General features: G+C 39.4%; 1 protein-coding gene across 16 annotated transcripts in view; it reads right to left on the bottom strand.

Moving 5' to 3' along the window:
• Positions 1-15,349, bottom strand: part of NEO1 (neogenin 1) — a 102,496-nt gene that overhangs the window by 16,711 nt on the left and 70,436 nt on the right. For 5 of the 16 annotated variants that reach the window (XM_083412953.1, XM_083412954.1, XM_083412964.1 and 2 more), the window contains exons 15-22: positions 14,829-15,023; positions 14,256-14,351; positions 11,669-11,892; positions 11,249-11,387; positions 9,624-9,731; positions 6,794-6,988; positions 6,167-6,199; positions 1,025-1,093 (exon numbers count right to left, since the gene is read on the bottom strand). In XM_083412953.1, the coding sequence (XP_083269079.1) occupies positions 1,025-1,093; positions 6,167-6,199; positions 6,794-6,988; positions 9,624-9,731; positions 11,249-11,387; positions 11,669-11,892; positions 14,256-14,351; positions 14,829-15,023 (1,059 nt within the window). The remainder of the gene's footprint in view (positions 1-1,024; positions 1,094-6,166; positions 6,200-6,793; positions 6,989-9,623; positions 9,732-11,248; positions 11,388-11,668; positions 11,893-14,255; positions 14,352-14,828; positions 15,024-15,349) is intronic. The other 11 variants (XM_083412956.1, XM_083412963.1, XM_083412967.1 and 8 more) reach the window with 3 other exon arrangements.

Here is a 15,349-nt window from a genome sequence, read left to right as displayed (position 1 = left end):
AATGTCTTGGGAGTTTGGAATCTAAGGCAAGGATGAGGAATCTGTGGCCCTACAGATATTGTTTGAAGTCCCAGTGGCCTCATGGGGGAGGGGGCAGAGGGGTGGTTGTTCCGGGCGCAGTTTTTGGGAGGGCACATTTTGCTCCTCACACCACCCTGGAAGCCCCAGGCCATATTGCAAGGCTGACTAGGATCGGACGGTTAGATCCCAGCCTCACAGAACCATGCAGGGCTGCCGGGGCAGGCAGGCAAGCAAAGGAGCACCTACTCCTCCGCCAGCCTCTGCTGCAGCACATGAGAAGAAATAGAGCTCTCTTTCTTCAGTTGCTTCTCCGTGTAAATGTGGGCGAGGAAAAGCAATCTGCTTCCATCCTGACCACACTGGGGTGGGGAAAGGAAAGAAGCAGCGCATTTAACAACAATGGAGTAAGGATAGAGGACAGAGTCGCTACACTTATCCCCCACTCCTTCACCACCAGCCAGCAGCATCTGGCAACATTGCCCACTGGGCCCTTGCAGCACTGGAAGCCACACTTCCAAGCGAGCTGATGATGCTCTTGGGTTACATGGGGGCTGCCAGGGTGCTGTAAGTGCACCCTGAAGCAGTGGCATGGGTGACAAGGGCTGGAATGGTGGGACAGGCTCCCTCTGCCCCACCCCCCTGCGTGTGCACATATGTGCCCCGGGTGGCAGTAGCACATGCTAGGCCCTTGTAAAGTCCCATGGCTAGTGTAAACGATGATGGAAGTTTGGAATCCAACATTTGGAGGGCCACATGTTAGCCACCTTGCATCTAAGAGAACAGTCCCTGCATAAAGAGATTGTCTTGCTTCTGATAAAAGATTGGACATTATAACTTGTACTGAACAAAAAAACATGATGTACTGTAGAGGTCACTTGCACTGCCAGGAATACCAGAGGGATTGTTTTCAACGTAACCCTCTCATCCATGGTTGTAAAGATGCTTTAACTTTTATTTGAACATGTTATGATTTCCTTCAACACCTTAGCAGAATTCTACTTACCACTCATAGGTGTTTTATAGTCTGGCCCAACATCCACTGGCCGATTTCCTTTTCCTGCAGACCCCAATGCTAGAAAACAAAATTGAAGCTGTGTCAAGCTACTTGTAGTTTATGCCTTATCTGTCTTTTCAAAACATAACTCTTGTTTTTCTATGGACAAGAACATATCCTAGACAGAAACACACATAGAAACAGTCCAGGAAGATTGCAGGACTTTTCTAGAAGTATCTATCCAACTATCTCAAGAACAGCTAGAACAACATTCATGCAAAAGGTATACATACAAAACTATAGAATAATCTGGTGCCTTCTGTGAAGAAACAAACAAGCCACAGTATTCTAGTAATGTCAGAACCCCCTAGTACTTAACTGTTACATATGACCTGAATGGCTGAAGTTCATAGAACTTTCCTATCAATAGCTACCCCATAGAAGGCTATTAGAGATGAAAAGGGGGTGTTCTTGGGTGATGCTTACTGGGGGGGCGGGGAAACTTCAGGAAATACCTGATTGTAATTCAGTAGTAAGGGTATTGCATTTTGTTCTTCACAGGGTTTTGAAGAGAGGTAGATGCAGTGAGACTCATTACTTCTCTTCAAGAAGAACAAAGCAAGGCAATATCTAACCTCTCCCCATGGATCACGGCATTTTTTCAGAGAGCTGGGGAGAGGGAACATGATCTCATCTACTTCACCAAACATGAAGCAAGAGACTTTCCCCACTCTTAGAGTTCTTCGTGGAGAATTCAGTGGGGGGATGCCTCTGTTGCGGCAGAAGCTTTCATGGATCTTGTGTGGAAAAAACTTATTGCATCTTATGAGGTGGGCTCTGGCACGGTAAAATATATGCCACAAAATAATAAACTAAACTAAACTAAACTAAACTAAACTAAACTAAACAACAACTAAACTAAACTAGAGGTCATGTCCCTGTTTTGAAGCATGCTAGCACAGCTATCACTCTGAAATTCAAACTAGTGGAAAATTGCATTTGCCTACTTGTAGTTGTGTGCACGCATGCACACACAAACACAGCTTGAAGACTACACTGAACACTAACAGGATTAAGCCAAAGACCCATTTCATAGCGGTCAACGTGATGCCTCCAGGAAGCACACAAAGTAGGACCCTACAGCAAAGGCACTCTTCTGCTCCCCAGCAACTGGTTTTCAGAGGCACTGCTACCCCCTGTACTGGAAGCAATTGTGACTAGAAGCCATTGCCAGCTTTATCTTCCATGAACTTGTCTTATCCCTTTTAAAGGCTATTCAAGCTGACAGCCATCACTACATTTTGTGGGAATGAAATATCTGAATATTTTCTTTTGTTACTCCCAAATCCTCCAGCATTCAGTTTCACTGGAAACCAAATTCTAGTACTTTTCCTATGCACTTTTTCATGACCTGGGCTCCCTTGGAAAGAAGGGATGGAAATTAATCAATCAATTAATCAACCAAATACTTCTATCATGTCCCTCCTTACTTGGTTTTGTTCGAAGATAAAAAGGTAAAGGTAAAAGGTAAAAGGTCCTTGGAAGTCCAGTCAAAGGCAACTATGCGGTGCGGCGCTCATCTCGCTTCAGGCTGAGGGAGACAGCATTTGTCTGCAGACAGCTTTCTGGATCGTGCGGCCAGCATGATTAAACCGCTTCTGGTGCAACGGAACACCATGATGGAAGCCGGTGCGCACAGAAACACAGTTTACCTTCCTGTTGCAGTGGTACCTATCTGTCTACTTACACTGGTGTGCTTTCAAACTGATAGGTTGGCAGAAGCTGGGAAAGAGCAACGGGAGCTCACCTGTTGCATGGATTTCAACCGCCAGGTGGTTTAGACCACAGTGCCACCTGCGTCATACCCCATATCTAACCTTTATTCATAAGTGAGTGGCTCCAGTCCCGATTACTTCAGTTGCCCTTTTCTGAACCGTTTCCAGCTCTATATTTTCCTATCAGACTGTACATATTATTCCAAGTGGTGAAACCAGAGATTTGTAGAAAAGCATTATGAAACTAGCATCTTTATTCTTGATTTCTTACCTAATGATCCCCAAAATAGGAAATTAACTTTTTCACAGCTAGCACACATGGGGTCAGCTTTTTCAGAGCTGAATATCTCTTCCCTAGCCAGTCAAAGAGAGCTCAGACCCCATTAGCATATATGGGAAGCTGGAATTCCCTTGTCCCAAAGTGCACTCCTGCTCCTCTGTAGTTTTACACTTACACAGATTTTGATAGTGTTACACACAGTTTATATAAGCTTGCATCTTAAAATTATATTAATAATTTTTAAAGTTTCTATAAATTGCTGTTAAAATAGTACTGTCTTAACTTCTTTAAAATGGAAGAAACACACTAGATAAATACAGAGTTAATAGATAAAAATTAAAAGAAGACGAGAAAGAGATCTTGCCTGTCTGTAAGCCAAAAAAACACATGGATGGAATGTTTCAAAGAGTACTTTTTTACATTCCTTTACATTCACAAAGAAACTTAAAATATACATATTCTGGCATTGCTCAAAGGTAACTTACGACTACATTTACCTTTGAGCAAGCCTCACTGAACTCATTTGGACTTATTCTAATAAGACATGTGTAAGATCAAGCTGTTAGAAATAAATTTAATGTAGTTCCAATTTGATGTTAAAGGTAACGTTTTAGAAAGGAACCATAGCTTTTCTGTTAACGGCTTCCAATGGTCAGACTTGCTTGCTGCCAATACAGTGGTGCCCCGCAAGATGAATGCCTCGCAAGACGGAAAACCCGCTAGACGAAAGGGTTTTCCGTTTTGGAGGTGCTTCGCAGGACGAATTTGCTATGGGCTTGCTTCGCAAGACGAAAAAACCGCTAGACGAAGAGACTCGCAGAACGGAGATTCCACCAACTGTGCTAAAGGCACAAGTCATGTCATGTAGCCTTTACTTTTGTTCCCATAATCCTATACACAGAATATACACTTGCTGGTGTTTTGCAATGCCCAATGATGTTTAGCAAATAAATCTGATTGACTGACTGTCTGAATTACTGGTGCATTTCCAGAGATCCATGGCAGTAAAGCCTCCACCAATGCAGGTTCTACCTTTTGGCAATGACTCAATAAATATGATATGTACCAGCATAGCCAATAAGAGCACATTAGCCATTAGGGTCACCTTATGGCTGACACAAATGTTTATGCTACATAGCATGTGGGAATAAACGTGCATGAGCACAAAAGACACATTATGAAGTGACTGAAATGTTCCATGATCCATATACAGATATAAATTAATGAATACTTTAAAAATATGGAAAACAGAAGGCAAAAAAAAAAAAAAAAGTACCGTATTTACTCAAATCCAATGCTCACCTTTTCTTGTCTAATTACGTTGCGAAAATTAAGGTGTGCATTAGATTCGATGGCACATTTACATTCACCAGCAAATACTTTTTTTTGTTTTGTTTCAAGGTTCTGAAAACTGAGGTGTGCATTAGACTAGAGTAAATATGGTAGTCAATTTTCAGGAATGGAGAATCCAAAGAATGGAGAAGCCACACAATTCTGCCTATTTTTCTTTCTACTCTCATACGAAGTTAACCTCCACTCAACTAAATTGATATGGAGCCAGGTGAAAAATTCCATCATACCACTACTATTCTCACTTCCACTGCTGTTGAGACTATAATTCTAGGGGCCTGGGTTGACCTCCTATAAGATGGATTCTGTTCATGGGCCATCAGTTGCCAGTCCCTACCATGCTAAATGTGGGTACCTCTCTGGTCTGTGGGCTGAATGAAGCCTCCCAGGCCTTTCATGAAGTTAAATCCCTCATCAGCTTGGTTCTATGACGTCCTCAAGTGCATTTGCTTGGCTGAAACATGTCCTTGAACCGTGATAATACCTTTTGCATGCCTGTGTGGAACACGATGAGATGTGGGGAAAATGTGGAAATCTCTGGCTCTGTGTGGCTGGAATATTGTCTATTAATGGTAGGAGCCACACTCATTGTTCTGCTCCTTCCCACCACTGGTATGTGGCACCCGGTAGGTTGCTCATGAGGGAATGCAACCCAAAGCTTAAAAAAGATTACTCAACTGTGTTTTAGGAAAAAGACAGGAAGGCCGACTATTTTTCCCTCTCAGGGTGTGTGATGTAGTAGCAGATGTTCTTCCTTCTATGAGTCACAAAAACACTTCTATGATATCTACTACCACTCCAGTAACCAAATAGTATGTGAGCACATGGCTCCCTCATTTTTCACACCACCTATGCAACCTATAGGTTAAACTGCAAAATGCAGTTTTTAGCAAGAGGAAGACCATCTTGTGACACACATTGCCTTAAAGTGCCTCTTTGGCCACTACCTAATCAAGATAGGCTAAGATATAAACCTCTTTGTAATTAACCCCCTATGCCTGTGTGGTTCTCTAACGCCTCTCTAATTTGCAGACACAGATAAGCAAGCAGCTTAGTAAAATGCAGACACCTCTGTCAGTAGTGTGTTATGCATGAGTATAATACTGCAGACAATCTAACATATGTGGGGTGCATAGAGCCATAACAAAAAGTGTAAGCTGCAATACGTATTTCCATAATGAGGAGAACTAATGAAACCACAGAACTGAAGGTTGATGCATTTACTTGTTGGTTCCATGTTTTAATACTTGGGGATGATTTGTTCAGGGTTCACCATTACGTTCATTCAACTGATTTTTTAAATAAATATAAGAAACAAATATGCACAAAAGTCATATTGAAAAGTGGGAAAGGGAAGGGGCCACATGACCTCACAGAAAGATAGCTAACCAATGTCCAGCCCACATCAGCTATCAACAATAAAAACAGGCTTTCCCCAAAATGAATTCTTAAGATGTGTGTGTGTTTTCATACTGGGCTCACCACTCAAATTATGTACATGGGGCGCAGCTGCTTTGAGCATGCATTTGAATACATGGTACCAATCATGGATGCATCCATCTTGCACTACCTAACAAAAGAGATTACATTCCAAACACACTATGCAAAAAAGTATTTACAGCATTTCAAACTTTAAATTCTACAAGAGCTTGTTTTTTGGCATTTAACAGTTGAAATGCTGTTAGAAGAAAGACAATAGCACTTGCATGAAAGGAAATGACACAAAAAATATGCCCATTGGTTTACCTTGATCATTAGACATTTTATCTGAAGATTCAGCTACCAGGACAAGCACAGGGAAGAAGCAAACAAGAGAAAGATAACTAAATCTAAAGGAGTGACAAAAATTTCACTGGCACAGAAGTAGCAATCTCTATAAATGGGAAATTAAATAATTGCTACTACTACTACAGCTTACTTTATAGAAGACCCTCCCCACACCATGCCTATTCAGCTCTTGTTCATAAATTACAATGAGAAATGCTCATATCCCAGATGAAAATCAGGGAATGTTTTACTTATGCATATTTAGGAGTACTGGAAATGTTCAGATGAGCACCTCAAGTGCCTCCCCAAGTAGGAGACCCTTACGATCATCCAGACATTTGCAATGAACTCATTTGCACCATACAGTATACATTCAAACAACTCTTCTATAGGTGGGAACATACAGTAAACTGTGTACTCAAAAATACTGTCCCATTCACAAGACACAACTAATGACAACAACTGGAACATTTACATTTTCAGGCTGGCAGGTACTGATTCACTGAACCAGACAGGCCCCACCCATGAAAAATGCATTTAAACATTTGTCTGCATTTCCCATTTTCTGCTCCCAGAGAACATATTCAGTTAACAAGATCAACCTACCTTTAGGTGTTCTGAACTGCACCGCCTCTGACATAGGACCCATGCCTTTGGAGTTACGGGCCTGAATTTTGAAATAATATGCTGTGTCGAGTGTTAACTCTTGAATCTGGTGGGTCAATCTATTTCCCACTACTGGCTCAATGACCCAATCATGTATTTCAGCGTTGACATCTGTACTATAGTAAATGATGTATCCTGCACAATAAACAAAATACAGATGATGAATTACGAAGACACGTTTCCAAGGGCTCTAAGCTATTTGAGAATGTTAGATATAATGAACAGATACTTGAAACAACTAGACAAACCCATACTTCTTAAGTGTCCTTGTAATTCTTTCTCAATGAAGACACAGAAGCAACTGATTACTTTATTACACTCCTATTCATACAATTCTTCCCCTGCAGCATCATGAGCACCACCACTGTATTCTTCCCCAATATTCCAGGTTCTAAATCATGTGGGGACTCTTCAAGGAGAAAAGGCTCCCTGCCACAGACATTCAGTCTCTGACACAAGGGGGCCTACAGGTACGCCAACAGCCGTGTAAGAAAGTGAGATGTCTGCAGACTCGTTTCTTTTTTGCTTCTTGTGCAACCGTAATCACATATACGTGGTTAAGAATGACTGAGCAGGGCTTACAGCTACCATAGAAGGGAAATCACTAATTGAGAAAGCAATTAGTAATTGCTAAGGAACTGCTACACAGCTAACATACTACACTTCATAAACCTTTGGAGACAATCCAAATTGACTGTAAAGGAATATGGATCGTTCTACTGGTCTGGTATCAGACTTCCAGATTTTCCACAGAAGGCCAGTTCATACAGATACTAACTGATAATTTTTGTGAGTTGTGAAAGTTCCAAACAGCTCCACTAGATGGTATGCTTGAAATTGAAATCCCTCACTCACTATTCACATAAGAAAATGACTTGCATAGCTAAAGAAAAATTGCAGAAAACAATCCACACTCAGAAAATATATTTTTGAGTTAATTGGGTTGTTGTTTATGCATAGTGGAACAAGTCACATGTAGATCATTTGCCCCTGAGAGTGCACTTTGAAACATGCTGGGTTATTATTCACAAAATTAATTACTATTGCCACATCATTGCTTAAGGCCTCTCTCTCTCTTCCTTCACTATTCTGTTTTGTGCTGCCCCGTACTCTCTCCTGCCATGTTTGTAACAGGAAGCAGCTTAGATGGTTTGAGTAAAGGAAGTATTTTGTTAAAAATAAAGAATCGTTTAGCAGCAAGGAAAGCTATTTTAATGTTAAAGCCCAGTCGGTTTAGTGAGACACATCAAGCTTCCTAACTCTTTCCCAGGAAAAAGCATAAATACAAATATGTCTCATAATCATGACATACAAAAAGGAAGGACTCTCTGGGTCACCCCACATCCTGAAGGTGGGACTGAAAAAGAACAGAAAATCTCACTAAAGTTCTTAAGTTTTGAAGAGAATCCCATATGAAACTACTTATTGGGGACACAGGACAATGATACAAGTGGGGATTTCTTAGCTTGGTGATGATTTGATGACTGGACCATTTTTTAAATAACAGCAGCATTCCTGCTTAAAATTAGAACAAATTGAATAAGCAGAAAATTGTGCATTCAGCTCCTTTCGCGATGGGTTTCAGCTTTATAACGCAAATCTTAAAACGTATTCCACCAGAGGGCAGACCTTTCACATAATTATGCTGAATATAAATTCAGTATTACCCTATTTCTAAGCCTGATTAGTTCAACTGAAAATAGACACTGTAGGATATGCCAGGGCTGGCAATATTCTGTAGGTCTGAACTAATAGTAGAGCCATGTGCAAAAGACTGTATTGGGGGAGGACAGAAGGAAAGAAGTGAAATCCCCCACCCATTTCCTTCAAGCCCTGCCTCAGCCTCAGAGGCTTGAGGGACTTAGATGCACCACTTTCCTCAAGCTGCTGTGAAATATGTCAGTAGCACATGGAAGTATAGTGACACTAGCCCTGGATTCACAAAGAAGATGGTTGAACTGGCTCAAAACCAACCTGACCTGACCTCTTGTCTTTCTCTTCTGCTGCTGCATGCAGTATCATGGAGGTGATTAGAAGCGAAGGAAGAATCTGCTAGTCCACCCTAACTACTCTTCTTAAGCTAGTCATTTCATGCATGTGCTTCTAGCCTGAATTTGATTCCAATGCTTTAATATACCATATATACATTTCTCATTAATATTTGGCACCTTGATATTATTTACACAGTAAATAAAATAAAGAGGAAATGGTCCTAATTGTTAAAATTCAGTCATTTCATCTTGGAACATTAAAACAGTATGCAGTTAATTAAAAACACACACCACAATTTTCTTCAAACTAAAAGAACATAGATAACTAAGCATTCTAATCATTGTTTCCAACCCTTTAAAAGGATTTCTTTCTTTTTTTAGTAATTTTTATTTTGCTTTAAACAAATGCAGATAAATATAAACAACCAAAATTACAAAAAAAAAATCCTTAATAATAATAATAATAATAATAATGGAAAAGGCTAAAAAAGTTACAAAAAATATCAAAGTACATGGCATAGAACATAAGCCATTATGGAAAGAAAAAAGAAAAAGGAAAGAAGGCGGCGAAGGAAGGGAAAAAAGGGGGGATGGGGGGAAATGAACCAAAACACAAGAAGGTTCGTCTATTGTACACTTCCTTCAAGGTAACAACAGATCATTATTCTTATCAATTCTCTCTATCTGCATTCCATAGAATCCCTCATCTTGATTTCATCCTATATACATAACCTGAATGGCAGCACAAATATACTAAACTGTCCCAAATAAAATATCACCTGTAATTTTGCCATTGGCTTCAGATGGTGGCTGCCAGTTGACTATGATGGTTCGGGGTTTTCCTTCTTTGCTCACTACTGTCACATCCTTTGGGGGAGAAGTTGGAACTGCAATAATGATATTTAAATTAAGCACAGATTGCGGTATCAGTTTTATTCTTTTAAGCATTCTTTGTCAAATATTGCTACATTCAACCACAAAATAAGCTACTAACTTGCAGTGATATATTTTTTTTCTACTGAAGCAGTAACATCAGTACTAAGGATTTCAAAATACTCTTTCTATCTGGAGTATCTTGGAAGAGCAGCATATGCCATCAGAGGATTTCTGTGAGCTCCCTCCTCAGCATCAACCCTTCCTGCCATGCCCTCCAACAGCAAACCTCTAGGTACGAAGCTTAAATGTGAATTCCTCTCTCCAACCGGAATTCATAATAATGTCAATGAATCATCTGGAACAGTGATGTTTATAGAGGATCAATACCCTCTAGAGGGAATATATTAAAATTCAAGTTCTCACTCCTTAATGATTTGTTAAATATGCATTTGATAAAACTCAAACACTATTGTAATTTTAAGGGACTTAATCAAATATTTCAAAAAGTATGAAAAATATTGAGTTTTACTTTTCTCAGGTATAATTAAAGTTGTATGATTTAGTTTTCTTGACTCGAATCTCATTTCAAATGGGATTTGCACAAAAGACAGATACCCAAAACTGGATGTTGAGCAATTTCAAAGCACTTCTTCTGGCATCGAACCAAGAATTTAAAAAATGATATAACACAATTAAGTTATTCTGTATCCATTATTAATAAAAATTTGACCGAGCATAAAGCAAAGTGCTTCTGATTTTAAATTATCTTCAGTGGTTTAGTTCAGTTTTAAAGGAGTGCTCTGCTACTCTGTGCTTCATTTTGAATTGTTTATACTTTTGCAGGAATGGACTGAAGTTTTATGTGAGCTGTCCTATGAAGGTGGTATAGAAATTCTTACATTTTAAAAAAGAAACAAAACTCCACAGGGTTGTTCTCTTCTCTGAAGCTAGAGGGTTTTTTGCATGCCTTAAAACATTTTCTATTTTTCGAGGCAATCATCTGTTTTTACTTCTAACCACAATAAAAGAGAAATATCATAAAGAAAATAAACAGACAAGATGCTGAAGAGATGGGTTTGAATGTGTGCAGACACATATCATGCCATTTGACTACTGAAACTGCCAGAACTTCAAATATCTCTATTTTAGCAAATAACATGAAAATGAAAGAAGCTTGGCACTTATGGATGCTTCAAGGATCAGATCAGAGCTTTTCTGATCTCTTACTTGCTCAATAATTAAATTATTTCCCCTATTCTCATTAATTATTAACCTTCATGTTATTTATTAGCAGCTACTATTAAGACATAATTTGTATGTATGAAATGTTTTGTGGTTCTGTACATGAGAAACCTATTTCATTGTATATAAATTCTCTCTTTAGTTCAAAGAACTTTAAGAATCTTCCCACACCAGAAAGAATTCAACAGTACACAATAATCAGCATAGCATTTACGTTTAAGAAACCAGCAATGATTCATCTGAAAAAAGTATGTCAACTAATTTAGAAATGGCTCAACAATATCACCTAATTCAAAAGTAGTTCCATGTGCGGTCATACTCCAAGTACTTGATCTTCGGCCTTTAGTCACCATCACCGAGAATTCATACAAAGTGTTCGGTTTTAATCCAGTTACTAAGAAGCTTAAAGTGGTGGTATTTGCAGTCTAAGAGAAAGCAAAGGGTCACAAAATGAGACACCCTCTATTAAATATCCTGACAATGACAAGAGTCTCTAGCATGATCTCATCCATATATCTCTATTCTCACAATATTAACAGCATTAATACAAATAATTTCTAAGGCAGTTTTGAATTTCCATTTTTGTCCATTATTTAGGCATCAACTTTCCATTTATCTTGATAGCTCATAGAAACATATGATCAGAATTTTTTGTTAGTTTTAAATTTGGTTTGGCAAGTACCTTTGGACTGCACCTTTTGGTTACCTTGTATTTCGTGTTTGCAGGAATGTTCGTCTTCCAGCGTACTGTGTAGTAACGGGCATCTGAGACCTTCTGGTTCTTTGGCAGAGAGTTGTCTGCCCAGGTGATTCGAATGGTGTCATGGCTCAGTATGGAAGCCTGAACTCCCACAGGTGGCATCATGGGGGAGGGATCTGGCACTGGAGTGTACGGAGCATTAACAACAAATAAATCAACCTCAGAAGTGTCTAGGGAATTGATGGGTAAAAGTAGGGTATTACAATAAAAAAAGAAAGAAGGTGGCATTATATGTGAATAGAAACAAAAGGGGGAAATGCAGGGTAATACGATGAAATGAAAGGTGAGAAATGGAGAAAAAGAGAGAAAAGCCAGAGTTAATAGGCAACACAAGACCAGCATAAAAGTTTTCAGTGATTATTTTGATTCCTCCCTAAAACACATGCCATAAGCAGAGTAGGCAAAGTTCAACACCTAAGAAGATTGCTACAAAAGTAAAAGATCACTGAATCGAAATTTTAATATCCATTTGACACTGTTTGCTAATTAAGATACTCAGTGTTAGCTGCATTAAAGCACTATTTCATCCCATCTCTAAAAAGAGGGTGGAAGAACAAGGTAGAATTAGGATCAAATGGGGATAAGCTAATCTTCCAGAAAGTATTAGTGGGGGGGGGGACTGCTTGTGTTCAAGTTCACAGTAATTCACAAAACAGCAATATAAAAACACTTAAGATCTAGGAAACATGTTCAGCAACAAGAAAGGGAGTTCTTACCTTGGATTTTGTTTGTGAATCCAGATGAGGACAATCCTCTGATAGGAAGGACACCTCCCTGGTGGTGACAGGTAGGATCCTAGACAAACTTCTGCCTTCTCCAGGGGGAGGTACCATCTCCCTCCCCAGATCAACTGGCAGGGCAGATATGACCTCCACAGCTTAAACAAGCCCACTCAAACATGCAATCAACAAAGAAAACATTGGGAATCTGGGAATCTCTTCTCCAGAGGGAAAGGCAGGAGGCATGGGCGAGCATCTGATGTCACTAATCCCTCTCTGCTCCCGCTGGTGAGTAACTGACCCCCCGACCCACTGCCTTGGATCCAGACCTTGACGATAGAAATGTTGAGAGTCCCAAAGTTGGGGCAAAGCTGCTGAGGGGGGAGAAGTCATCAAAGAAATAAAAAAAGGTCTGGGCCCCTCACACCACGAGAAAACGTGCCCACCAACCTGCCTCTGCTGAGAGTAAGAGAAGGGGAGCAATAAGCCCAACAGCTCCAATACTGAGGGAGACCCTCTACAAAAACTGAGGAAAAAACACCAAATATGAATAGATCACAAGGGGCAGAAAAAAATTAAATGACAAAAAACAGAAGGGAAAAACCCCACTCCTGAGCGCTCCTGTCTAAACAGTTTATCAATGGGACCCAATTAAGAACTGCTGAACCTCTTCAAAATGCATGTGGCTGAGGCCACCAAAATTATGCAGAGAATGAGTGATCTGGCTAGCGGGAATAGCTGGAATGCCTGACAGAAAAGGTGGGACCAAACCGGACAATCCATCAGGGGATGGTCAGCTGGAAAGCCCAGACAGACAAGAGTAGGAAGCTGCAAAACACAGCCCCTTCCAAGCGTTCACAGAGAAAGAGCAGTCACAGATTGCTCTGAAAATGATATTCCCACCTAACTAGTTTATTGGTGGGATAAGCAAAAAACTCCATTCTACCCCGCCACAGCCAGAAACTGCTTTACAGAAATTTGGCCAACTGGCCACAGTACAAGAAAAAAAACACCCCATGAGAACTTATCAGGCCCAAACCTTAACCAACCACAGACAGTGCCAATCTGATGAGGGAGATTACTTCTCCCCGCTGGAGTGGAGGCAGAAGGCCTTGTAGGACCCTGACTGTCACCACCAGGGGTAAGTGTCATCCCTATCAGAGGAATGTCCTCCATTTGGATCCAGAAAAATGCCCAAAGTTTTCTTTTGATGAATTCTGCCAAGCGACATGCTAGAAACTGACATTAGTCACAGGTGGAAAGTATCACAGGGGTTATTAGATTATTCTGCTGAAAAGCTAAAGTCAGCATATTCATAAGCAGTTTAACTCTAGATACTTATTATTCTGAATACCTATTTAATATAACAAGTATTTTAGAGAGAGTTAGAATAAGTGCACACAATACATGATGGTACAGCAGTGTTCCATTGGTGTTTTCTGCAGTAATGTGGACAACATACCCATCACATGTCAATGTATGTCTATAGATGTTCAAAAGGCACAAGCATACATGTATGGATGTATTTGTGATTAGAAGATTGCAAAGTGAGAAATTCTGCATTAAAACATTGCATGAAAACAATGTAAAACAAATGCATATAATTTGTGCATTGGTCAACATTAAAGTTTGACAGGAGCTCTTATAATGTAAATCCAAGGACTTGGACCAAACGTAAAATGGTTTGTGATTTAATATATTATTTACATAAAAATAATAAACCACAAACTGTAATACATTAAAGCAGCATCAATATCAAGATTCAAGGCTGCTCATTTTGAGTTACAACAAAATAGGCAAGCATTATCTTTTACCTGTATAAGCCCTAGTCACTGCACTCTCATACAGCGGAATTCCTTCTCCAACATTGTTATAGGCTTTTAAAGTTATTACATAATGGGAGCTGGGATCTAAAGAAAAAGAAAAAAGAATATTATTTGATACTACAAATTCTTAGTTATTTCTTCAATTGATGGTAAAATAGTTTCAGCCATACTTGGCAACTGAAAAAAAATGAATCACGAGAGTATAAAATGAAAGTATTTTATTTCTTTCAGGTTGTATGTGAACTGCTGTTCTAGAGAAATATACATCCACAGTTGTTTTTAAAATCAGAGTGAACCCTTTACACATAAAAGAGACCCAGATAAACTTAGCTATATTAATTCTGGCCTCATAACTAATCAATGCTAAAAACATGCACTATAATATATTTGCTTTTTTATTGTTTTTGGACACCCTTAGTGTGGACGGAGGCAGCAAAATCAGGTGATAGAAAGTCAGTACTCTCAACACATACAGGTCAGCATTGCCTTTAAACTTTTACTCAGAAAAATATCAAATATCAAAGAAAAATGCAGTCATCAGTATTACTGTATTTCCCTTACCCAAATTCTCAATAGTGTAATATCGTTGCTTATAATCCACTTTGATGGTCTGTGCATGGGGACTACCCACACCATACCCTATAGCATAACCTCTGACCACAATGTTTTGGTTTTCAGGTGGAGTCCAGCTCACAACAATACTAGTTACAAGTGGACGGACATGTAGGGAACTTGGAACTTCTGGAACACGAGATTCTATAATAAAGAAAGAACATTATTTAACTATATTAAACATTAAATGTGAAGCTTTTTATTAGCTTGTTGAGTTCCTATGCTTCTTCAACAATTTGAATATTTAAGGATTCAACAGAGAAAGAAAAAATAGCACAAAACCCCTGTTGTGACCGCTAGATAGTGCTAGCTGTGTATTGTATTGTATTGTATTGTATTGTATTGTATTGTATTGTACCCACTGTGTATTGTACAATATTTTCCAGGTCAAAACTGATTTTGAGGGGAATTGAAAAGGCCTTCAGAAACCCTCCATGGTCTTTTACATATTTCACATCTGTTAGCAAACC

This window comes from Podarcis tiliguerta (genome assembly GCF_965153285.1).
Source record: "Podarcis tiliguerta genome assembly, chromosome: 14".
In the NCBI taxonomy this organism is placed as follows: domain Eukaryota; kingdom Metazoa; phylum Chordata; class Lepidosauria; order Squamata; family Lacertidae; genus Podarcis; species Podarcis tiliguerta.
Note: the sequence above shows the minus strand (reverse complement) of the source record. Positions and strands in the feature narration are given on the sequence as shown.